General features: G+C 44.9%; 1 protein-coding gene across 5 annotated transcripts in view; it reads left to right on the top strand.

Annotated features, from left to right (window-relative positions):
* The window catches only part of LOC140481915 (neuropilin-2-like), a 107,793-nt gene extending 83,296 nt beyond the window's left edge, over nucleotides 1-24,497 (top strand). For 3 of the 5 annotated variants that reach the window (XM_072578588.1, XM_072578587.1, XM_072578590.1), the window contains 5 exons: nucleotides 1,191-1,453; nucleotides 1,584-1,680; nucleotides 3,734-3,781; nucleotides 19,961-20,041; nucleotides 23,313-24,497. In XM_072578588.1, coding sequence (XP_072434689.1) covers nucleotides 1,191-1,453; nucleotides 1,584-1,680; nucleotides 3,734-3,781; nucleotides 19,961-20,041; nucleotides 23,313-23,638 — 815 coding nt within the window. In that variant the 3' untranslated portion in view covers nucleotides 23,639-24,497. Of the gene's footprint in view, nucleotides 1-1,190; nucleotides 1,454-1,583; nucleotides 1,681-3,733; nucleotides 3,782-5,366; nucleotides 6,352-19,960; nucleotides 20,042-23,312 lie in introns of those variants that run through there. The other 2 variants (XM_072578589.1, XM_072578592.1) reach the window with 2 other exon arrangements.
* The last annotated feature ends 302 nt before the right edge of the window (nucleotides 24,498-24,799 follow it).

Raw genomic sequence — 24,799 nt, forward strand, 5'->3', positions numbered from 1 at the left:
CAAGCTTCTGGTCACATGTCCTAATCCCTCTTTATGTCATTTGGTGTCAAAATTTGCTTTGATTATACTCCTGTGAAGTGTCTTGGTATATCTTGGGTGGCTCAGAGGTTAGCACTGCTCTCTCGCAGCACCAGGAGCCTGCGTTTGACTCCAGCCTTGGGCAACAGTCTGTGTGGAGTTTGCATGTTCTCCCCGTGTCTGCATGGGTTTCCTCCCACAGTCCAAAGCTGTGCAGGTTATGTGGATTGGCCATGCTAAATTGCCCATAATATCCAGGGATGTGCAGGCTAGGTTGGTTAGACATGGGAAATGCAAGGTTACAGGGATAGGGTGGGATGCTCTTCAGAGGGCAGGTATGAACTCAGTGGGCCGAATGGCCTCTTTCCACACTGTCGTGTTTCTATGATGATGATCCTACAAAGTAGAAGGCACAATGTGACCAGAAGTTGTTGCTGAGTCTCACAACTTGAGCAATGTGTTATCTTTAAAACAGTGATACTTCCCTTTCTAGGGACAGCTAGGACTTAAACCAGAAGGTGTCAATATCCACCATATCTCACACTTCAAGTCTCCCAGCTGGCATCAGGAGCGAAGCTATCAAACAAAGGTTAAGCACCTCTGTCGAGGGGCGGAGAATAGTTTTATGAATCAGACAGCCAATTCCTCCTGGGGCTGACGTGAGCTGTTCACTTATGGCTGGTGGCTTTTTCAGTAATGACACTGAGCAGCTCCTGACACTCCAGGGAGCACAATAGGAAGAAGCTAAAAACAGATTTGTTTAATATGTACACAAAATACACACACGTACAAATGCTAAGGGCATAAAACTATATCGCATAAAAAGTGCAAGTGAGCCTCTTTGGCAGTCATACAGTCTCCATCACTCTCCACTTGTCTGGGAAGGTGGGATGCCATGACAAAGTATAAGCTAGGCGTGCCTGAGTGAGCAGGACAGTTACAGGCCTGTAACTGAAGTTCCAGAAATATGCCTAACCAGAGTTGGCACCCCTTGGGCAAATGGCTCACTTTGCTGGTGTACTTTCTATCATCTGATTGGTTGACCCAACACGACTTTATGTTTCTGGAGGTTTGAGAGAGAGAGCGCATTGGGGCCAAATGACATTGGTCAGGGTCAACCTGGGAGAGAGTCTCCATTCTCAGGAACTGTTTTTGTCTCTCCTTTTTTTTAGGTAAATGGAATTACCTGCACATTGAAGCCACCAAGATGACTGAAGGACAGCGTGCCAGGCTGCTTAGTCCCATGGTGCCACCCATTAATAGCCACCGTTGCATGGTCTTCTGGTACCGGATGCGTGGTGCCAATGTTGGCACCTTACGGGTGCTGCTGAGGAAGAAGACCAATGATGTGATGCTGTGGTCATTGAGGGGAGATCAGGGGGACAAGTGGAAAGAGGGCAAGATCATCCTACCAGGATACAATGTTGATTATCAGGTAACTCGCCACCTATGTCGCAGCTACAGAACGACAGCAGTTGCTTTCTGCTTTGAGACTCTGTGTGTTTTCCTCTCTCTTGCTCCCTCTCTCTGATGTAGCATTCTTCTCTCTACCCCTCTGTGCTTAGGTCATAATCGAAGGCATCGCAGGAAGTGATGCGAGTGAGGACCTGGCGGTTGATGATATCGCCATAGCGTCACACATGTCTCTTGACCAATGTATACGTAAGTACCACACCCTCGCTGTTAGCAGGAGTTTGGTGGAATGTGGTGGAATCAGATGTGGAGTTAGGTTGAAGAGAAGCCAAGAAAACAGTTGCAAGATTTCGAAGAGTATGAGCAGCAAGCTAACTCGTTCCTCTATCCAGGTTATGTATGACCTAGGACTAACACATTCTTCATCACGCTCCCTGTCCTTGTCTCATCTGCTGAAAATGTGTTGCTGGAAAAGCGCAGCAGGTCAGGCAGCATCCAAGGAACAGGAGAATCGACATTTCGGGCATAAACCCTTCTTCAGGAATGAGGAAAGTGTGTGATGCCCGAAACGTCGATTCTCCTGTTCCTTGGATGCTGCCTGACCTGCTGCGCTTTTCCAGCAACACATTTTCAGCTCTGATCTCCAGCATCTGCAGTCCTCACTTTCTCCTTGTCTCATCTGCACCAACTTCTAAGATCATTCTCAGGAGCCCAACATCATTGAATCAAATTGGCAGCTGTCTCACACATCACCTTTTGCCTTCTCTTCATCTCCAGGCTATGGTGATCAAGTGTGACCTTTGGGGAGAGGGTGACATAACAGTGCAGGCATCTGGTGGTGCTGTGTTGACCTGAATGGCATTAGATGTAGGTAGGCCAGAGGATAGATTGCAGGGTCTCCTACAGGGATGACATGGTGGCTCAGCAGTTAGCACTGCTGCCTCATGGGACCTGGGTTCAATTCCACCCTTGGGTACCTGTCTGTATGGAGTTTGCATGTTCTCCCCATATCTATGTGGGATTCCTTTGGATGTTCTGGTTTCCTCTCACAGTCCAAAGATGGGTGGGTTGGCTATGAGAAATGTGGGTTATGGTGATAGGGTGGAATGCTGTTCAGAGGGCTCGATGGGCCAAATGGCCTCTTTCTGCACTGTAGGGATTCTACAAGTGCCTGTTCAAGCTGCATATCATCCTGACTTGAATTATTTTGACCATTTATTTCACTCTTACTGGGGAAAATGCCCTTGGTTTTCTTATGGCACTCTGGATGTAACTCCACCTCCCCACACTCCCACAACATGCCCCCACCCATGGATCCTGAGTGGTCCACACTAGCTTCAGTTAAGGACAAGCAATAAATACATGCCGAGCTGATGATGAACATATCCCGGACAGTCGGTATTTCAAGTAGAAGAACGAGAGAGTGACTTCATGATATCTGAAATGCTTTACATCTGTTCAAATGGATTTGTGTAAATTCACAGATTTGTGTTGCAAGAAACAGAGCAATCCTTCAGGCACAGCAAGCTCCCACAAAGAGCACAATTCCCACACGATCTATTTTTGTATCGATATTGATTGCAGGGTGAAGATTGTCAGGGAAACTAGTTGATGACAACAGTATTCTTCTCCAAAATCAGTCCATGGGATCTTTTACACCCACCTGTGAGGGCAGCTTAACATCTCAACTGCAAGTTGGCACCTCCAACAGTGCAGTACTCCCTCAGTACTGACCCTCTGACAGTACTGCATTCCCTCACTACTGACCCTCCAACAGTGGAGTACTCCCTCAGTACTGTCCCTCTGACAGTGCTGCATTCCCTCACCACTGACCCTCCAACAGTGGAGTACTCCCTCAGTACTGTCCCTCTGACAGTGCTGCATTCCCTCATTACTGACCCTCCAACAGTGCAGTACTCCCTCAGTACTGACCCTCCAGCAGTACACACTCTCTCAGTACTGACCCTCCGATAGTGCACCACTCCATCAGTACTGACCCTTTGACATTGCAGCACTCCTGCAATACTGCATCAGCCTAGATTTTGTACCCAGGTTGAAATAACTGGAAAGACACAGATGTCTTTAAATGTATATAATTCCTGAAAATCTATTGCTTTAACCAAGACCTACTAATCTCTAATTGGCCCACTGTCAAATTTTACCTGATGACATTCCTGTGAAGTCTTGTTATGTTTTACTGCTGTCAAAATCCTGTGTAAGTGCAAGTTATTCTTGTATAGACTAAGGACCTGGAGCATGGTGTTGCCATGTATGTTTAATAGTTGGTCCATTTTATTTGCAGAACCCATCAGTGCCTTTCCAGGGATCCACCCTACTGATATACCAACAGGTGAGTTAATTGTATCGTACATGTGGCTCTAGACATTTATTTGAGCAATGGGTATTTAGAGATGCAGCACTATATGGAAATATGAAAGGTTCGAAGGGATTTTCTCTGCCACTGAATCTGAGCTCTCTTAATCATCAGTCTTGTCGAGATCTGATTATACTGGCACAATTCGGTGAATTAGCACGGCCTGTTACAGAGCCAAGACGATTTCAGGTTAAAGTGGACTGAGTTAATTAAGCTCCAAAAACACTGACGGAATCTTGAAAAGGCCAATTAAAACTCTTCACTGTGAGCGATTTGTGTCAATGGTCTCCGTGAGTGTGCAGTCTACATCGGCTGGTTCGTGTGTGTCCGGTCTTGGCACAAAACCGAGAGGGCAAAAAAAGCAGTTTGGAACTCTGAGGGCCCAGAAAAGTACTCTATAGATTGAGCACGGTGTGTAGGTCTGGAATATCTCTCCTCACTTCCTTTTACAGATGAATTAACCTCTTGGTTTGCCAACAGGTTAACACCTCTGCTAAAAGAGCAGAGAGAGGCAGTTCATGAACACTGTCACAGCACAGTCTCAGCACTTCAGAGATTCCTTTAGTATGCCGGGACCAAACCAATCGCCCTATTGCAGTGAATTTAATCACTAAAGTGATCTCAAAATAGGCTGCCTTTAGTTTGCTGCCGTAGCCTTGTTTTTGTTTGGGATAAAATGTCAGTCGCCACATCGCACCATTGCAAAGAAAGTAAAGCCACTGTGCATCATGGAATCCTGCTTGTCCCCCAGCTCCTCATGTTTGCACGTGGTGGATTCTGGGATGGTTCCCCTGCCCTGAATACACTCTCCGCCGTGGGAAACTAGACTGGGTGGCCATTTTGGATGGTCAGATTGGCCGGCCAGATAGTGTCATGTTGCCATTGGGGATGACGTCTGGGGCGACAGGATGTCCTGGATTTGAACCAGTCGGTGTTCTCTACAGCAGGCAGGTGGGATTGAGAGGCTGGGTGCCCCTTTTCCAACCACAGCTACGCGCTCCCACCACCACCCAATCCCAGCTACCCCATATACACCCCCTTCCTCCTTGCCCCAAGAAATTAAGGTCCTCATGGTGAAACATCCCTTATAGCCCAGAGTTGGCTGCTCTGACATTTCCAAGCGCAGTCTGCCCACCAGTCACATGTTGCCACAGATTGAAGGGAATTCTCCCTTCAGAGTCTCTGTCCACAATTCCACCATGATGTAAGGGGGGTGGAGGTGGGGAGAGAAAGAGATAGGCATCCACCTGGTGGCCATAGCGTGTTCCCATGATGCACCCTGCGCACTGAGCATGCTCTTAATCAATCATTGAGATTAGTTCCCAGCGCTATTTTGTGTCTCTTCACCAGGGGGACGCCCTGCGGGGAGCGAACCCACAGTGGAGTCTGTGTCAGCGCAGCCCATCCCCAGTTATTGGTATTACATAATGGCCGGAGGAGGTGCTCTGATAGTTCTGCTCTGTATCACTCTGGGCATGGTGCTGTATCGCCAACGGTACGGATTTGCAGCAAAGAAAAGCCTTCACTCAGTCAATTTCCAAAATGTCCGCTTCCCCAACAGCTATGTCACGGGAGTGGAGCCTGGGCTCACTATAAAAATTGGAAAGGAAGATTACACCTCAAACTGAGAGATCGCACGGCTAGTTAACAAAAAAAAATCACAAAACATTGAATTGTATCGCTGGCTCTACTTGCACTCTTCACTACAATCGCCATGGGAACGCCTGGTTTTTTCTATTCTCTCCACTCAACATCGCACCTGTGGATTATAAATAGAGAAGGAAAGAGTGATGATCTCACACGCATCGTGTTTATCTTTCGCTTTGATTTTTTTTCTTTCCCCCCCCCCCAACTTCTGAGAGAATTGGTTGTGCAAGATCACTTTGTGGAGTTGTACAGGGGCAGACTGAAGGAATGGCTAAGGAGGGAGAGACCTTCTACATTTCTCTGAGAAGTCAGCGGCTCACGAAGATTGTTTATTTGTCAACATTTCACATCATTCTGGTTGGAAAACAAATTGACAGTTCATACCTACGACACACGTACAAAGGAAAATATTTTTAACAAAAAGAAAACACAAGGAAGTGTGTTGCGGTTCCCAGTAAAGTCTTTCCCTTGAGGCCAGACTTAAATTTCATTTTAATGACATTCAGGGAATGCGGTTGCTTTAATGTGGAATATTTTTAGGCAGTACAATGCTGGCTTCCATGTTTGTCTTGGTTTGTTCTCTCTTTCTGTCTTAGTTTTGTTCTGCAACCTTTATGAATTAACCCGCCCGGGCTTTATGTCATTAGCAGTCGAAAACATTCTTCCAACTGGAAAAGAGCAAAGGACCTCACTGTGGTCCTTTGTTGTCTCTCAATTTCCTCCTCAGTGTGCCTGCCATGTCCCAGTTAGAACAAGTCAACTGATGGGTCATCCTGCTCTATTTGTGGAATCATGCTGCCCACCAACTTGGTCATCCAATTCCCCTGCAGTCCAAAGCAATTCATTCTACCCAAGCACTGATATGCTTCAGAGAACTGCGGGGTGGGGCAGGGGGTGCGGTCTTGAGGGGCAGTAAGGGGGATGTTGGTGGTGGGGGCAGGAAATGGTGCCTCTATGTGTATGCCTCTCTGTTTCTGAAAGTGCAAACGAGTAGCACTGCAACAATTTGTAAAAAAAACTCGAGCAATTTGAGATCTACGTCTTATCGCAGCCTGGAATTGTCAGGGTGGCCATTTTGGAATTGAGCATTCAGGTTCCTGAGGCAACCCACCACACAATTTAGTGAAACAGCCTGTTAAAAGTCATTAGGAACTGATTTCTCAGGCTTTGTTTGAGAAGTGAAACCTAAATGCTAGAGGGAAAGAGACAGAGCGAGAGATGGGGGAAAAAGAATTAAATCGATAAATGAAAATACTGTACCTGGCTCCCAGTTGCAAGGGGCATTTCAATGCAATCTTCTCACTGTGAAAAAGATAGCAAAAACTGAGACCATTGCAGGGGACAGGAATTCATGCATAATTGCTGTGAATGTGAAAAGATCTCTTCCAATTTTCGAAAATGGGACCGTCTCACTTTTTATTCTACCGAAAATTACATCTTTGAAAGGCAAATCAAGCTGAATTGTGCACTAATTGAGAAGCCAAATGAACACACCTGCCACAACTCTTTCTGCCTTCTAGAACATTCCTAAAATAGGACAAACGGCATTTTTCAGTGTGAATTTGTTTTTGCATGTGATGCTGAGAGAAAGTGCCTCTTCGACCACCTGTAGCATGCCTTCATGATTTTGAAAAAAAAACTCCCCATACGTTAGCAAGGCATGTAAAGATAAAATCCACTCGTCCACTGAGTGAGCCCCCAGCTTTTCAATCCTCCCTTGAATACCCATCCATTGAAGCTCCAGAAGGGATCCTTATCCAAAACATAAATCAGGGCAAAATTCCATCTCTCCATCAAACTTTAATAGGGAGCAAAATCCACTGAAGGTCTTAGGAATTGTCTGACTCCCCCTTTCAAAGTTCAGTACCTGCCACCTTCCCAGTGAATTGGCCACTTTCCTTTTGAGAGAGGTCACTTCCCTGGGTGTCGTCACTTCAAAGAACATCTTGCATCTCCCGGGTGATTTACCTGTGGAATATTGCCCAGGGTGTGAAATAAGGCAACAGTGGCTGCCTGAGGAGAGAGAGAGATAGGCTGAGGGCCCGAAACCTTGGCCCAGCTTTTAAGGAGCACAGGAGGAAGCAGGGAAAGAGGTGGAGATGTTTAGGGAGGGAATTCCCACAGCTACCACAAGGTAACCAGCCAGGAGAAGCCTGAGCTGTAGCAATATAGATTTCCTGGAGGGTTTAAACACTTGTTTTATTTGTCACAAAGGGACCAACTTGATGGCAATACACAGTTCATTGCATTCACTGAGTAGGTATACTGTACATTACATCGCATTGCATTACGTAATACTCTGCATTCCACCATATACTGTACACTGCAGTTGACAGTACATTGTATCCCACGGTATACTGCAATGTTTGTTACCTTATATGACATGGTATGCTGCATTGCACAACACATTGCATTACACAGTGCACTGCCTTCCACTATACACTGTACAGATCAATCGTGATCTAAATGAGTAGCAGACTGGGCTTGAGGGCTTGAATAGCTTCCTCCCATTTCCTCTGTTCCATAAGAAAATAAGTTTGGCCTAAGCAGAAGCATCTCAACGTTACAGTGTCTTCTGCGCCTCATACAATCTTGCAGTGAAGATTGTATGTTCAAGTCCCAGTCCAATGGCAAGAACACAAAAATCTCAGCTGACATTTCCAATGCAGTACCAACTGAATGTTGCACTGGCACAGATACTGTCTTTCAGATGAGACACTAGGCTGAGGCCGTCTCTGGGTGAAAGTGGGTACTGCAGAAGCTGGAGATTAGAGTCGATGTTTCGGGCAGGAGCCCTTCATCAGGAATGCTGATGAAGGGCTCCTGCCCGAAATGTCGATTTTCCTGCTCCTCAGATGCTACCTGACCTGCTGTGCTTTTCCAGCATCACTCTAATCTTGAGGTCTTCTCTGTCATATCAGATTGGATTAAAAGGTTCCTGGGCATTGTTCTAAAGAAGACTGGAGGAGTTATCCCTGGTGTCCTAGCTAATGAATATTCGAAATAATTCCCCCAATTAGCATTCCGAAAGCATGTGAATTGGTCCTGATCATGTTGCTGTTTGAGGAAGCTTGCTGTGCACAAGTTAGTTGGTATGTTTACTATATTACAATAGTGACCATAATTATACAGTACATCATTGAGTTAAAGCCTTTGGAATGTCTAAGGTTGTGATGGGCACTATATAAATGCAAGTCTTTTCTTCTCTCTCTGAATCAAGTGCACTTGAAACTGTGATACCTTGTCCCTTAAATCAGAAAGAGTTTTAATTCCTAGCTTTGACATTCCCTACCTTGATGAGCCTATAGGCAAACATATATACAGACAGTTATGTACACACATAAATACACAGGTGTGCATACACACATCTATATAGACAGTCAGGTGTACACATATACATAGTTGCATTCACACATATACAGACAGGCATGTTCACATATAGATACACAGGCATACATACCTAGCCACAAGCATGTTCACATCTATAAGACAGTCACATACACACATAAACAGACAAGCATCTACACACAAGAACACACAGGTATGCTCACACAAAGTCACAGTGAGACATGCACATATACAGTCATCTATACACGCATGCACATAGACACACACATGTATGTAAAAGTTTCCTCTTAAAGTGGTTATTCTCTGTATGCTTTGGCGACATTGTTTTAGTAGCCTTTGTCACCCGATGATGATGTCACGCTGATTGCCACTTCTTCCTAGAAATAGATGTCAACAAGATGATGGTCTTTGGAAAGATTTGATTGAAACAGGATTTTGCTGGTGATTAGCCAGCAAAGGAGTTTGCTGTGTGCTAATGGTAATCACATACACCAGGGGGAAGAGAAGAAAGAAAAGAACTTAAAATGCTCGCAGCTCCTCGTTTTCCGTGTAATTTGAGTCTACAGCGAGCAGCATGACATCGCCATCCAGTGACAAAAGGCTGTTAATGATTCTGCCGAGCAATCAGTCATCACTCTCAGTAAATAGATGATCCCTCACTCTGAGACACACTTTCTGAGGCAGTCTTAATCCAAATGTCACATTTATTCATATTCCCAGCATTTAATATTCGGCATACAATTGTCATCAAATCGCCAGCACTTGAAAAGGAAGGTATTTCAGCCAAGTTGAACTAAGCCCATGTGTCAGCCATGCTTCAATGGCCAACTCTCAGGCCCTCTGAGTCAAAAGATTGTAGGATCGACAGTATATGGGATCAGTGTCTCAATAGAGACATGACAGCAAAATCTGACCTGATAACTCAGTGCAGTTGAGTACTGAACTCTTCAGAGGAATAATATAGAATAAAGACTAGAGGATTCCTTCCCACTGTCCTCTCCCATATCTGTCCTTCGCCCACATCAGTGAGAAACAGCTTGCCTAGTACTTCTCGTGGGGCCTTAGTTTGTGCAAATTGAGTGTTGTCCTTCCCCCAGATTACAACAGAGATGGTACTTGAATGCAGTTGGCTGTAAAGCACTTTGAGATATCCTGAGGCTGTGGGAGGTGCCATTTCAACGCAATTCTATTGTGCCCTTTCCAAATTTACTTTCCAGTGAAAGTGATCGATGAACATGACTGTTGCAGTTACTGCTGTTCCTTATTTCTGAAAGGGCACTGGCTTTGTCAAAAAGGTGTTTGCTAAGCCTATTTTTCTCTAATGTTTTGGCAAAATGCATCACTCCATTCCTGATTCACCCCCAGCGAGCACCAATAAATGCATGTCAGGGCATATTTATTTCCTTTTGAAACTGCTTTGTAAAGGTAGTATTTTGTATAGAGTGCCCTTGCTGTTGGATTTCTCCTGTGATAGCCAAAAAAAGCCTGCAGCGACATTACTGGAGGGGCTTTGAACAGCAGGGTGACTGAAGAGGAGTGTTGCACTAATCCAGGAGCGGGTAGTTCAAAACCAGGGGGCACAATTTTAAGGTGAGAGGAGAAAGTTTTAAAAAGGACGCAAGGGGCAATGTTTTTACACGGAGAGTGGTTCATATGTGGAATGATCTGCCAGAGGAGGTGGTGAATGCAGGTACAGTCACAACATTTCGAAGACATTTGGATAAGAACATGAGAGGGAAAGGTTTGGAGGGATAAGGGCCAAATGCAGCGGGTGGGACTAGTTTAGTTTGGGAAAATGGTCGACATGGATGAGTTGGACTGAAGCCTCTGTTTCCAGGGTTTATAACTCTATGACTGCCTCTGACCTGCAGTTGTTCCCAGCCGAGCCAGGAAATTCCCAAAGCAAGGCTGCATTGTGTAGATCAACTAGGAGAAAGTGAGGACTGCAGATGCTGGAGAAGGGCTTATGCCCAAAACGTCGATTCTCCTGCTCCTTTGATGCTGCCTGACCTGCTGCACTTTTCCAGCAACACATTTTTCAGCTCTGCATTGTGTAGATGCCCTGCTCCAACACCCTCCCGGAGCTGACGAGAATTGTTTGATGCAAAAAGACACTGGTCCAGTTTGTATTTTCTTCCTCATCCTGCTCCTTCCCTCATGGCAGCTCTTCACCAGGTGAGGCGACTGATCTTCCTACAACTTGCAAGGGGAGGGCCTCATTGCTTGAGAGCTTTATGAAATCTAGTTTCCCAAGTCACCTGTTCCTCCCACGCCAGCTATTATCGCATGTCACATCTCAAATTATTCGTACACTGTTTCCCAAAACGTTTTGTGAAAGAAATCCTATTTAATTTGCATCTGAATGAATCGACGCTAACCGCTTGTACCGTCTCCCTAGAAACCTGATGCCACACATTGACCACTCACCTACAGAAATAACACTTCCACAGATCTATTCTATATTTTTCTCCCAATAATTTGGTGGAGGCGGCTTCCTCTGTTCTTAAAAGGTAATGTGAGGGGCAATCTTTTTACAGAGAGTGGTTCATGTGTGGAACGAAGTGATGCCGGTACAGTTGCAGCATTTAAAAGACATTTGGATAAGTACTTGAATGAGAAATGCTTGGAGGGATATGGGCCAAGTGCAGGCAGGTGGGACTAGTCTAGTTTGGGATTATAGTCTAGTTTGGGCCGAAGGGTCGGTTTTCGTACTGTATGACTCTATGACTATTATCTTGTCCCTTTCCAATCCTAGAAATCATCGTTGCCCCTCCACCATCACAAGCTGCTGAGATGCACAGAGTTCTTGCACAGTGCTAAAAGGGTGTCAAATCTTAAGAAAATGAATTTCCGTTATTTGGTGCTTGTTGGAAAGAATGAATTGAGACACTCAGAGTGATGAACTGTTTCACAATTAGTAGGCACCTATTGAAAGGCACCTTTATGTGCTGGGGAAGTGTCCTCTCTGTAATATGTTTCCCTGTAGGTGACATCTTTATCATCTTCCACTGGAAGGCAGGTTGTTCATTGTTCTTTTACACCTTTTACCCCTCCAGCAATTATGCAAGAATCCACCAGACCTCCCCCTTACTCCATTCTTCACGACCTACCTCAATATTGCCATCACTGGTTGGATATAATCCTGACTTGGCCTCTAAGCTGGTCAAATGTGTTGTGTTCTTGTTATTATCTTCACAGCTCAGGTATTTTATTAACTGGCAAGCAGAACTTTTCAAAGGATTGGTTTTACACAGAACGGACCTTTGCTTGATGGTTTTTCTTCACTCCTGCCAGTACCCTGAAGGTTGATTGTGAATAACTGGATGTTCCAGGTCATCGGGTGGCATGGTGGCTCAGTGTCAGCACTGCTGCCACACAGTGCTCAGGACCCAGGTTTGATTGCAGCCTCGGGTGACTGCGGAGTTTGCACATTCTCCCTGTGTCTGTGGGAGTTTCCTCCAGGTGCTCTAGTTTCCTATCATGGTCCAAGGATGTGCAGGTTAGGTGGATTGGCTGTGCTAAATTGCCCGTAGTATCCAGGGCTGTGTAGGTTAGGTGGATTAGCCATGTGAAATACAGGGATAAGGTGGGTTTGGGTGCGATTTCCACACTGTTGAGATTATGCTATTATTTCAATCTGGAATTAGAAAGTGTGCAATTCTTAACAAAACAGTGCAGTTACATCCGAGTTTTCTCAGAATAAATATTCAATGTAGTTTGCTTTGGTTCAGGCATAATTTGCATGAATGAGTAATATGCATGAATAAGTGTGAACACAAACTGACTGGAGGAAAGTATTTGTGAACACTTCGCCTTGCAGAGAGTGTTGAGAATTTACTGTGCAGGAGCAAAGATAGAGAAGAAGGATAGGCAGTTCATGAAATGACTCCTGGGTGAAAGAGTAAAAGAAAGACTTGTACTTATCTAGTGCCTTTGGAATGTCCCAAAGCACTTTGCAATTAATTATGTACTTTTTGAAGTAAAAATGTTGGAAACACACAGGAGGTCTGGCAATGTCTGCAGAGAGAGAAAAATAGTTAACACTTCAGGTTGTGATCTTTCATCCTGAAATGTTGGCGGTATGGCCTGTTTTTAAGCAACTCTGGAGTCAGGGTCATGGTGGGAAGGGCCAAAGCACAGATCTGTGCTAATATGGAGGACGGAAAAGATGAAATATCAAAGCAGATGTTGGTGTAAGGCAAAAGGAATGGTAATGGCATAAGTGAAGATACAAAAGATGGGATGGAGGAGGTGTGAGTGGTAGTGATAGAGTCGTTATCGTAAGCCCCTGTCTGAAAAATTGGTACTTATGGTCTGAAATAATTGTTGTTTGCTGAAGATGGTGAAGTGCCTAATTTATGTTTCTATTGAGCTTCATTGGAACAATGCAGCAAGCCAAGGACAGAGAGATCATGGAGGGGATCAGATGGAGAATTAAGACAATAGGTCAGGGTCATACTTGTGTGGGAAAAGGGATCCCCTATCTGTATTTGGCCACCCCAATGTGAAGAAAATACCATCTAACAGCAGAATAAAGCTGACATAAGAGCAAGATTATCACTGTGGAAGATGTGTTGGGGATGTTGGATAGTGAGCATGGAGGAGGATAAAGGGCAGGAATGTGGGAAATAAATTGGATGCAGCCAACCACAGCATGTGGATGTCCTCAATAGAGGAAAGCATTTATCGAAAGTAACGCCATTGGGCAAGATGCAACAAGGCTGAAGGAGCTGGCAGATTGGAACAGTATCCATACAGGAAGTGAGATGCAAGTAACTGGAGCCAAGGTAACTGCCGGAGTCAGTGAACTTACGGTGGACAGTCATGAATAACCTATTCCGAGAGAAGCTGCAGGAAGGGAAAGGTCAAGGATGGGCCTGCTGAAGGTGGAAGAAGGATCAAAAGTGAAGTAACATCGATGAAATATTCAGCGTGAAACAGGAAAGCTGAGGAGACCTGGAACAATTTCCTTCACACCCCTCTCAGAAAGGCAGGCAGAGCCAGAACTGGGACAGCTTGCTTCTGAAGGATGGTCAACTTACACATAGCAAATTCCCACAAGCAGGTCATGTCCAAACAAAGTGCCTTTAATGACATTGATTGAGGAATTAATGTCGGCTGAGAGAAACCTCCTGCTGTCCTTTGAATGGTGCCATGAGATCTTTCACACCCACCTGAGGGGCAGACAAGGTCATGGCTGAACATTCGCAAAGCAGTGTCTCTGACAGCACAGCACTGAAGCGAGTGCTCAGATTTTACATTCAAGTTCCCTGCAGGTGGACTTGACCCCACAACCTTTAACCTGCTGAATGACAAACGCTGACAGTCTGTGAACAAATTGAAGGTCAGTTACAAACCACTGAGCAGATCAATGCAGCTAGGTAGGGTAAGCCCGTCTAACTGGGAGAAGAGTGTGATTTCTAGAAAAGGTTTTATGCTGGAATGGGAGACCTGTGTTAATTAAAGATTGGATTCAAATGCCAGGCTGCAGTGTTCGATCTGGCAGGGGTTTATGTTGGAATGAAGAAGCAGAGTTTTGATTGAATCACCACAGGAGTGCAGAAAACCCTCATTAATTCTGAGATTCCTAATTCCAAAATGAGAGCTATTCGAAGCATTGCAGGTAGCCTGGAATTTGCTCTCAATCTTCCCAGTGAGTGTAGTGTATCACATTGGTGTGACCCTCCTCTCGCTGTTATTTTAATATAGCCTTTAAGCCATTTGGTTAAACGCTGCTAAAAGGGAAGGTGGAAGTATGTGCAAAACACCTATCCAAACAGTAATTTCCTTCACTTCATTATCCCATGGGCAGCTCCCTGTCTCTTCCCTTGCAGATTGGAGGGTTAAATTGTGAAGATGTTTTTGCTTATCATTTCCATATTTAGAAAATTAAGGGATGATCGGATGGTTGAAGATAATTAGAAGAGCTAAAATGAAAAGATTTGTGGAAGTGGAGGAGAGTATACCAAGGCAGCACCACCATGAAGTTAGTACTGGGCTGATCAGCAGTGCTTTCCGCAAGCATTCCTTCATTCAGAGGGGGGTGGGAATCAGAAACCCTCTCTCTCTCACAGAAAAGCCATTGAGTCTGGGATTCGGTTGAAAAGTTGAACTCTGAGGTTGACAGATCTTTGCGTTAAATTCCAGATTAGGCATGATCAAATTGACTGGCAGAACTGGTTTGAGGGGCTGAGTGGCCTGCTCCCATTTCAATGCTCTACCTCTGTACTGTAACGCAATTTTTCATGATGATTATTAATTCTGCTTGAAAAGCAATCTCATTGCTGATTAAAATGCCAAACTCTTTCACCATGAATATCACAGCTCTCGAAGGACAGTAACAGTAACATTTAGCATCGATTTTGGGGCAAACAGTTCTCCCCATTGACAGTTAAAATGTAAACAGGGGGTTCATGAGGGTTTTTAAGTCGGGGAGTTTAATTCTCCTTCATTCTGCGGCTTCCACGATCTCAAGATGCCAGGTGTATAAAAAGAATGTATAAGTTGGCAGCAGGAGCCAAAGCCTGTTGGCCAAATACACAAACATCTGGGATGTTTGCTTCACCTGATACCACTCCCAACTTAACTGCGAGTAATCATCTATCCTCCTTCACTATCTCCCCTCCCCTCCCCCAAACTGCTTTCTGTCTGGTGCAGAGTCATAGAGATGTACAGCATAGAAACAGACCTTTCAGTCCAGTTTGTCCACGCTGACCAGACATCCCAATCTGACCTAATCCCATTTGCCAGCATTTGGCCCATATCCCTCTAAACCCTTCCTATTTGTGTACCCATGCAGATGCCTTTTAAATGTTGTAACTGTACCAGCCTCCACTATTTCCTCTGGCAGCTCGTTGTGTACATGCACCACCCTCTGCATGAAAAAGTTACTCCCTAGGTCCTTTTTAGATCTTTCCCCTCTCACTTTAAACCTATGTCCTCTAGTTTTGGACTCCCCCCCCCCCCCCCACCTTCCCTGGAAATAAATACATTGGCTATTCAACCTATCCATCCTCCTCACAATTTTACAAACCTCCACAAGGTTACCCCTCATCCTCTGACTCTCCAGGGAATAAAAGCCTCAAACCCTTCAATCACAGCAACATCCTTGTCAATCTTTCCTGAACCTCTTCATAATTCCCCAACATCTTTCCTACAGGCAGGACATGAGTAAGGGATAGTAGGGAGAAACACAAGGGGCTCTGTGAGTAGGATTCTGCGGAGGGACATTTGTTTGTGCTTTTATCAAGTGATAATTACACAGGTACGGTAGATATAGATCAATGCCGCACCCCCAAACCTCCAACCCTGGTGTCTTGCATTTTTTTTCGGATGCACAGCTCTTGTGTTCAGTGTGCATGGAAGACATTCCCTGACCAAATTTGTAAACGTTCGCTCACGAGAAAGTGGCGGTGATCTGCCTTCCCAAGTCAGGATGGGCAATTAATGCTGGCCCACTTGGTGATGGTCACACCCCATGAGCGACGGGACAGCACGTGTCTTCCACGTCATTCTCGATGGGCTGGGTTCTCACCCTGTGACGAGGTGGCACAAAGCCAAGTCATTTGCCACTTGGAACAGTCTTGCCCCTTTACTTGGATTTATCCTGGAATGCAGTCACTGTTGCAATGTAGGGGGAACACAACAGCCAATTTGCATACAGCCAGCTTCCACAAGCAGCAGTGTGTGATGACCAGCCGATCTGCTTTATTGGTGATCATTGAGCAGGGCACGGGGAGGATGTGTCTGCCCTCATCTGCCTTTCTCCATCACTGGAGGAGACGGTCAGATGATGGCTTCCAGATGACGGCTGCCACCTTATCCTCCAATGGGGGCAGCGGGATTGAACTCCCATGTCTCCAGAGTGGGACTTGAACCCAGACCCTTCTCGTTGGCCAGGAGACCAGACATGAGGTACGGCTGACCAGTGCTGGTGTCTGCTTTCTTCCTTGTCTGAGCACTTCAGTCATCAACACCTAGGGTTGTTGCTTCTCTGCCTGCAGGAAGGGGATAATGGATAGGCCCCAGATATTGAGTATCCGGGAGTGGGAGGCATTGGGAAAACCAGGATGCTAAATGCCCTTTTAACATGGACCTTGGCTGTTTGGGATACTGATTGTGCTGCGGAATGTGATCAGCATGCCTATTCCCCTCCCCTCTCCCTCTCCCCCTCCCAAGCCCTCACTGCATCCATCCTCCCCATTCCCTTCCTCCCCCGAAACCCTCTGTCCTTTGAAAGCATTGGTCTTGCGTGGTTTGATGGTTAACGTGGTTGTAAAATGTGAATGTACCGGCGGCGTGGTCTGTAAACCGCACCGTGGCTTGTGATGTGCTTGGACTTAGCTGACAACTGCCGAGGGAGCTGTCTGCTTCTTGCATTCTGAATGTAACCGCCCTGGAGATGTACCTGTCTGGAATGGAATAAAGATGCTATTTTTTTATACGGGAGAGGTGCTGTGTAAAATCTCTTTGCAGATGCGGGACGGTTGTTGGTAAATCTTCCTTCAATATTGTGTTCCTGAAGATAGATCCAGGCATCAGTAAAGGCAAAGTCATACCACTCAGCACTTACTAATCAATAGCTTACTAATCAGCGCCAACTAACTTGACAGAAATCCTGAACTACTTATGGAATTGCCCATTACCATTCCCAATGCAAAGCAACCTCGATCCGGGTGTGGAGTTGCTTGCTAAGCCATTTCTGCAAACTTCCCCTGGTCATTGCCCTTTCAACAGGAGGAACTGCTGTTTCCTAACTCTGCCTAAAGTCAGCACACCTTCCAACAGGATCCATCTGGAATAACATCATGTGTGCAGGAAACGCAGTTGTCCTCTTCCTGCCAAACTTCGCCCTTGCACCTCCTTGCCTGCCAACTCGAAAGCCGCAGGGCTGCACTTCTAAGGCTGTGCTCAGTCTCACGAATCTTGGTCCTGTCGTTTAATCGGCCATTTTATAGTCAAATTATTTTGCCTTTTTACCCCAGTGTCCAGAGTCTTTTAAATGGATGAATGAATTGTTTTTAAACGTGGGATAAATGTGCAGAATTAGAAGTGCTTGCCAATGATCTTAAATCTGTTTCCAGCAGAAATAGTTTCTCCTTTTCCGCTCCCAGTTTTGAAGCTCCCTGTGTCTTAACACTGCTCTCAATAGAAGAATCCGAGCTTCTCCAGTTACCCCATTCCACTGGGAGGCGTGAGGCCCTGGTACCATTTCAGTATGTCTCCAAAGGGTCATGACTGAATTGTGATGTCCAACACTGAACACAATGCTCTAGCTGTGGCCAGAGTTACTGGGTTATGAGCTCCTGTCACCTCTTCCCTTACGATGCCTCTTTTAACATGTACTACTTTCACTCCTTATGGTGGCCTGAACCTAGGATCACATCAATGTACCTCAATGTTGTCCACAAGAAATACACCCTGCCAGTTTACTGCCTTCTCAGGACAGCTCTCTGCCAGGTATCACCCTAAAATGATGTTGTGAAACCCTGGACAAGAACATCACAGGGACGTGATCTGTATCTATTTCCATTTGGGGACGTGAGAGGGGAAGAAAAGTGAGAATCATCTTTATAAAAAGTGTACAAAAACTAGTTATAACATGTGACATTGTATTAAGATACCAGTTTTCAACATAATGAATTTTAGAGGGAGCTTGTCCCCATGTCAGGATCAATAGAGCTACGGTTGGTAAGGTTATCTTTTATTAACCACTATGTATTTGCAGGGTAAGACTTAGCATGATGCTTAATACATCGCTCTCTCTAGGGTCCAGTGTTATATGATCTCTTACCTCACTGGTGGTGTACATTATTAATACATTTAGCATTAACCTTTTACACTGCATTCAGTACTCCTTGTGTTGGAGGCTGCTCATGTGCTCAGTATGTGGTTATCGTGCAGTTATTTGTTCACAAACTGAATGTTGGCTATTCATGTACTAAAGGCTCCTCCCAGCACTGAATTGCTCAAACACACATTGACACACAAGACCCTATGAATACAACTGACAAATGTAGCAATTTGCATATGTTTGTGTTTCCAAATCACAACTATGTTGACAAGGGCCGCCATGAAAGACACCAGAGAGACTGGACAGGGATAGAGATTGGAAAAAGAGACAGTGTAAGGCACATGCCTGGGGCTTATACTAATCAATGTGTGGACAATACACATTGGCTTATGTAGTCAGGCATTAAAGATTGAGGAATCAAAGTTCATCCCAAAATTTCAGGCACAATCAAGCAGATGGACCAAAAATTAGTGGATCTTGAGGATAAACACGATTGCAGCAAAACAGAAAATTATTCCGGTGTCCATTAGCAAAAAAGCAAAATGGATGATCATCTGTGTGTGGTCAGTTAGTGAAGAGTTCCAGTCAAACAGAAAATTCTAAACCAGATCCCTGGGGTGATTGCTCAAGTGTATTTGACAGGTATAGTCTAATTCTGACATGCCAAGACCATGTGGTACACAGTGTGCTACCTTCAGAACGATATCAGTCCATTGGAAAAAGAACTGGGTTGACAGAATCCACCCAGTTTGGACAGTTAACCAAGGCCAGTAAAATGAGTTTAAGATATAGACTCACATTGATTAGATCACTTACAGTGTGGAAACAGACCCTTCAGCCCAACAAGTCCACACCGACCCTCCGAAGAGCAACCCACCCAGACCCATTCCCCTCTTCACCTAACACTACAGCAATTTAGCATGGCCAATTCACCTAACCTGCACATCTTTGGACTGTGGGAGGAGACCCACGCAGACACAGGGAGAATATGTAAACTCCACATAGACGGTTGCCTGATGTAGGAATTGAACCCAGGTCTCTAGCACTGTGAGGTAGCAGTGCTAACCACTATGGCCACTGTGCCACCCCTAGCTGATCTAGTTGAAAAACAGAGTGCCCTCACAGAGTTAAACATCCCTTTTATTAGGGAGCAGATCACGTTAAGGCCTTAAAAAATTCTAAAGGTCAGGCTAATTTTGACTTGCACACTTCCTTTATAATGTAGGGTATTAGTGCTCGATCAGCTAGTTAACATTATGTCGTCAAATTGACCAGGATTTACAAGACAAATGGAATAAGAGTCTCACCCTCTGCAGATATTGAAGAGTCTGCCATTATAATATTGTTCTTGCCTGTTTCTGTTACAGGGAGAGAAATGATCTCCCACGCTGATGAAGGAATGCAATTCGAGCCCTTTGGGGAAGCTGACAACTATATTTATGGCAGAGGTAAAGTGGATTTGAGATCCACCTGTTTTAACTTGTCCAAATAGCAGTTGGGTGACACAATGAGTGGGATTTTCGATACGCTCTATTGGACAATGTCTGAAAAAGCTTTTATAGCCCAATCAGATATTTTTGAAGTGTTGCAATGCAGGATACCTGACCACTAATGTAGCTATAGCAAGCTCCCACAAACAAAATTGAAATGACCAAAGCAACTATTATAGTGATAGTTGAGGGATAGACATTGACTAGGAGACTGGGGAGAGCTCTCCCTGGAAATGAGAGCTAGCATCTCATCCAAAAGTCAGCACCTCCCAAAGGGCAGCAGTACCTCAGTATCAAACTGGAAGCTTGGATTGTGTTATTAGGTCCCAGGAGATGGAGATGATTTCACAATCTTCACAGCAACCCGCAGCTGTTTGCAGAGTATTGTAGACGTTATGTTCATCAGCTTTTCCTAGACATGTTCATTCTGAAGAATGAGTGGGTTAGAACTTAATATTTTATTCAGCTTTAAAGGGCAGTCTTCTCCAACCATTTTGGCCTCTCCTTCCCCATGAATCAATTGCAGAACTGTTCCCATCTAAACATATTCAGAGGGATCACACATGCCGAGTCAAAACAGCAACGTAAAGGAGGAGAAAATTACAGTTTAAAAAAAACAAAATGAACATACTGGTGCTCCGTACAAGATGTGTCACTCCCGGGTGTCTGATTCACCAGTTTTGCAGTTCCTCCTCTTCTGGGAATTGTGGTGGTCGAGTTGCAGAGAGCTGCAAGACAGTAAGTAGAAGGGAAGCCTATTACCCCAATCCTTTGGGGAATAAGTGTTGGGTTTGGCTCTGACTCTTCAAAGCACTCTTTAAAATTGCCAACTGAGCCACATTTCAGTAAAAAATGTGGAGAAGTAAAGGTCCATGGGAGATCATTGAAGACCACATTGTTCTGCCCCACTCTTGGTTAAGACCTGCCCCACTCTTGGTTAAGACCTGCCCCACTCTTGGTTAAGACCTGCCCCACTCTTGGTTATGACCTGCCCACTCTTGGTTAAGACCTGCCCACTCTTGGTTAAGACAGCTGTCTGTAAGTCCCCATAAGGCCTTGTCCCTGTCCATCTTCATTGGCCAATTTCAACCAGATGTAGACACTCTTTCAGTATGTTACTTCTTAATGCTTTTTCAAACATTTCATCTATTTTGGTGTCATATGAAGAGTTAAAACGGTTTAAGGAATTGTTTAAGGAACTCTGTTTAAATATCAGTTCAGGATCACTTCGTTTGCACAGATGAAGTTTATAGGGACCCATGGTCACTGGCTGACTGAGAGGCACTCACTCAGCACAAGCCAGGAATTGATCCTCTAGCTTTCCTGACTGTACATTAACCTGGACAAACGAAGGCATTTGCCTGCTGAGGCACTGAGACAATGCAGAACCACTTCTTACATTACGACGTTTACCTGGGTTTTCTCAGGCTCACTTGGGCTATCTACAGCCCACAGGAACCCGCTCTCACCCCAAGCTGAAACCAAAATACCAGAGATCTGAAATAAAATCAGAAATTGCTGGAGAAACTCAGCAGGTTTGGCAGTACCTGTGGAGAAAGAAAACAGGGTTTTTCCCTATCGAGTCTAGTACAACACTGCTTTAGAATAGGAAGTGTTAATTCTGTTTCTGTATCTGCAAATGCTACCAGACCTGCTGAGTTTCTCCAGCACCTCATCTCTTCTCACCCTACTTCATCCCATCCTATCTGCAGTTCCTCTATTCCTGAATCCCTTCTGTGTTTATCTAACTTTGAAGATGGTTCAGGAAGTAGGTGGCACAGTGGCTGAGGTAGCACGACTGCCTCACAGTACTAAGGACCTGGCTTTGATTCCAGGCTCTGTGTGGAGTTTGCACATTCTCCTCGTGTCTGTGTGGGTTACCTCTGGGTGCTCTGCTTTCCTCCCACAATCCAAAGATGTGCAGGTTAGGTGAATTGGTCATGCTAAATTGTCCAGTGATGCATAGATTAGGTGCATTAGTCAAGGGTAAATGTAAAGTAATAGGGTAGGGGAATGGGTCTTGGAGGGTTAATCTTTGGAGGATCAGTGTGGACATGTTGGGCCAAATGGCCTGTTTCCACACTGTAGGGATCCTATGATTCTCCATGTGGTAGAGCTGCACATTTTAACCACTAATTGACTGTCTTCTGTTGATTACCCTGAGTTCTGGTCCCGACTGTAAGTGGAAACATCTTCTCTACATTGACCTTAAAGACCTTTTTCTGGTCCTCTCTCAATCTTTTGCTTTACTGGCCTTTCTTGGCAAGTATAACCTTTCAGTTCTGGGATATATCACGTGAGTCATTTTTGTAACTTGTCCAGTGCCTCGGTGTTCTTTTAGTGATGTGGAGACCAGAAATGTCGATGGTGTTCCGAGTGTGTTCTACTCAAGGTGATGCATAACTCCATTGTATCAAAGAAATCTCACCCTTTGGATAATATTTGGAAAACCCTGTACTCATTCTTGAGATTTGGGCATCACTGGCTAGGTCAGGTTTTGTTGCCCAGTCCACGGATTGAAGATACTCACACAGCGCAATTGAGTATGTGATAGTGACAGTGACGAACAGCAATACTGATCAGCAGAGAGACACTGCCGGAGTGGTATTATCGCTGGATTGTTAATCTTGAGATTCAGGTCATGTTATGAGGAAGTGGGTTCAAATCCTGCCATGGCAGCTGGTGCAAGTCAATAAAAATTTGGAATTAAGAGTCTAATGGTGACTACCAAACCAACTGTTGGAAAAACCCATCTGGATCATGAATGTCCTTGAGGGAAGGAGGCTGCTGGCCTTATTCCGGACCCGTGGCAATGTGGTTGACTCTCAACTGCCCTCTGGGCAATTAGGGATGGGCCTAGCCAGTGATGTCCTCATTCTGTGGATGAATAAAAGAAAAACATTTTTAAGAAGTTGGCACAGTGAATGACTTGGAAAGCACTTGCAAGTGATGATGTTCCCATGTATCCAGAAAATCATATGATATAGGAGCAGAAATATTCAGCCCATTGAGTTTTCTTTGTTATTCAATGAGATCATGGTCTTTCTAGATAGAGGCCACGGACTTAGAGGTGCTGCCAATGAAGACTTACCAAGTTGCTACAGTGCATCTTGTAAATCCACTCATACATGATACACACAACTAAATATGATCAGGCTCATGCAAAGATTGGATATGTGCTCAGGTATAAAAATGTCACAATTTGACGGTTACTTTTGTTGCTTTGCAGATGTGGGATCTGACTTGAATGCTTGGAGGGACCGAGATTCGAGTACAGTGCTGCCAGCCGATGGGATGTCAGTCACCCCAACATCTGGGAAGGACAAGAACTGGCTCTACTCCCTAGACCCCATTCTGGTCACTATCATTGTCATGAGCTCAGTGGGGGTCCTCCTTGGAGCAGTTTGCGCTGGGCTCTTGCTGTACTGCACTTGCTCCTATGCCGGTCTATCAAGTCGGAGCTCCACCACCCTGGAGAACTACAACTTTGAGCTCTATGATGGGATCAAGCACAAAGTGAAAATGAACCAGCAGAAATGCTGCTCAGAAGCATGATCACAGATGGGAGCAGACATTTCTTTGACAAAAAAAGCCTTTGTTATTATCAGTAACTTGGCAGTAACAAACACGAGGATGCAGTAAGTAAGGAATTACCTTTGAGTCTTAACCATTTTCATTCCAAGCGAGCTACACATTGCCTTCCACCCAGTTAAATGAGGGGCATAATTCAGAACCTCTTAAAGTCAGCACTATAAAGCCTTAACTTGACTATTTTCCCAAGGATATGAGCCATCATTACTCCTCTGACTGTGAACTTTGGGGTGAAGTAAAAGCAGGCTGACTGATTGCGGCCTGATCCTGGCATTACTATCCGGAAAACATGCCGAGGTTTATTCTGTTCTGTGCTGTGAAGGAAGTATTCAAACTGCTGTGCTGTGTAGCTTTCTGGTGTTTACTTTCTGTCTTTCGAATTGCTGACCCAGCGGTCGGGGGCCGACAACAGTTCAGCGTTTCCGAAACTGAGAGAGAATTCTGAGCCTACACCTCAAACTTATCTTTCAGGAGCCGTTGGTCCGATTCAAAAAAGATGGGGCCCTCAACATTTACCATTTTATGGTGAGAAGCAGGATTCAACCGTCTAAGCAGAGCTTAAAAGAAATTATGGACTATATGCAGAGTGCCTTTTGGACAAGTATGATCTATTAGTTATGGCAGATTAGTATTCATACATCTCCTGTCTGTGACAGGAGAGTGTTTTATTGGGCGCTATCTTGAGGCCTATACAGTGTCTGTTGATGTCAGAGGACTTTTATCTATTATTATTTAATACACAGTGTGTTGACTTTTCTGAAACAGTGTTTTTGCCTGTCTTGGAAAGGGGGAAGGAATGAGGGCAAAGATGTGTTTTGCTTTCTAGGTGGGGGGGGGGGGGGGGGGGGGGGGGGGGTGGTGGCATAAGGGTGATGGCAAACCCTAAATGCTAAAGGCATTCGTTGGAGGATGGTTGGGAGGTGTTTGAAATATCTTGGCCAGAGTTACGCTGAAGGATTTCTTGAGTGTCACTCTGAAGGTGGGAAAAGCTGCTCAAACCACCCCATCTATCACCAACAGCAAATCCATAAAGGCTGAATCAGCAAGTAAGATTTACTAAACAGTGATTAAAGAAACATGAGAATAAACGCTGACTTTTTGAACACAGGCTTTGCAATGGTGTTA

Source organism: Chiloscyllium punctatum, chromosome 10 (assembly GCF_047496795.1).
Source record: "Chiloscyllium punctatum isolate Juve2018m chromosome 10, sChiPun1.3, whole genome shotgun sequence".
Classification (NCBI taxonomy): domain Eukaryota; kingdom Metazoa; phylum Chordata; class Chondrichthyes; order Orectolobiformes; family Hemiscylliidae; genus Chiloscyllium; species Chiloscyllium punctatum.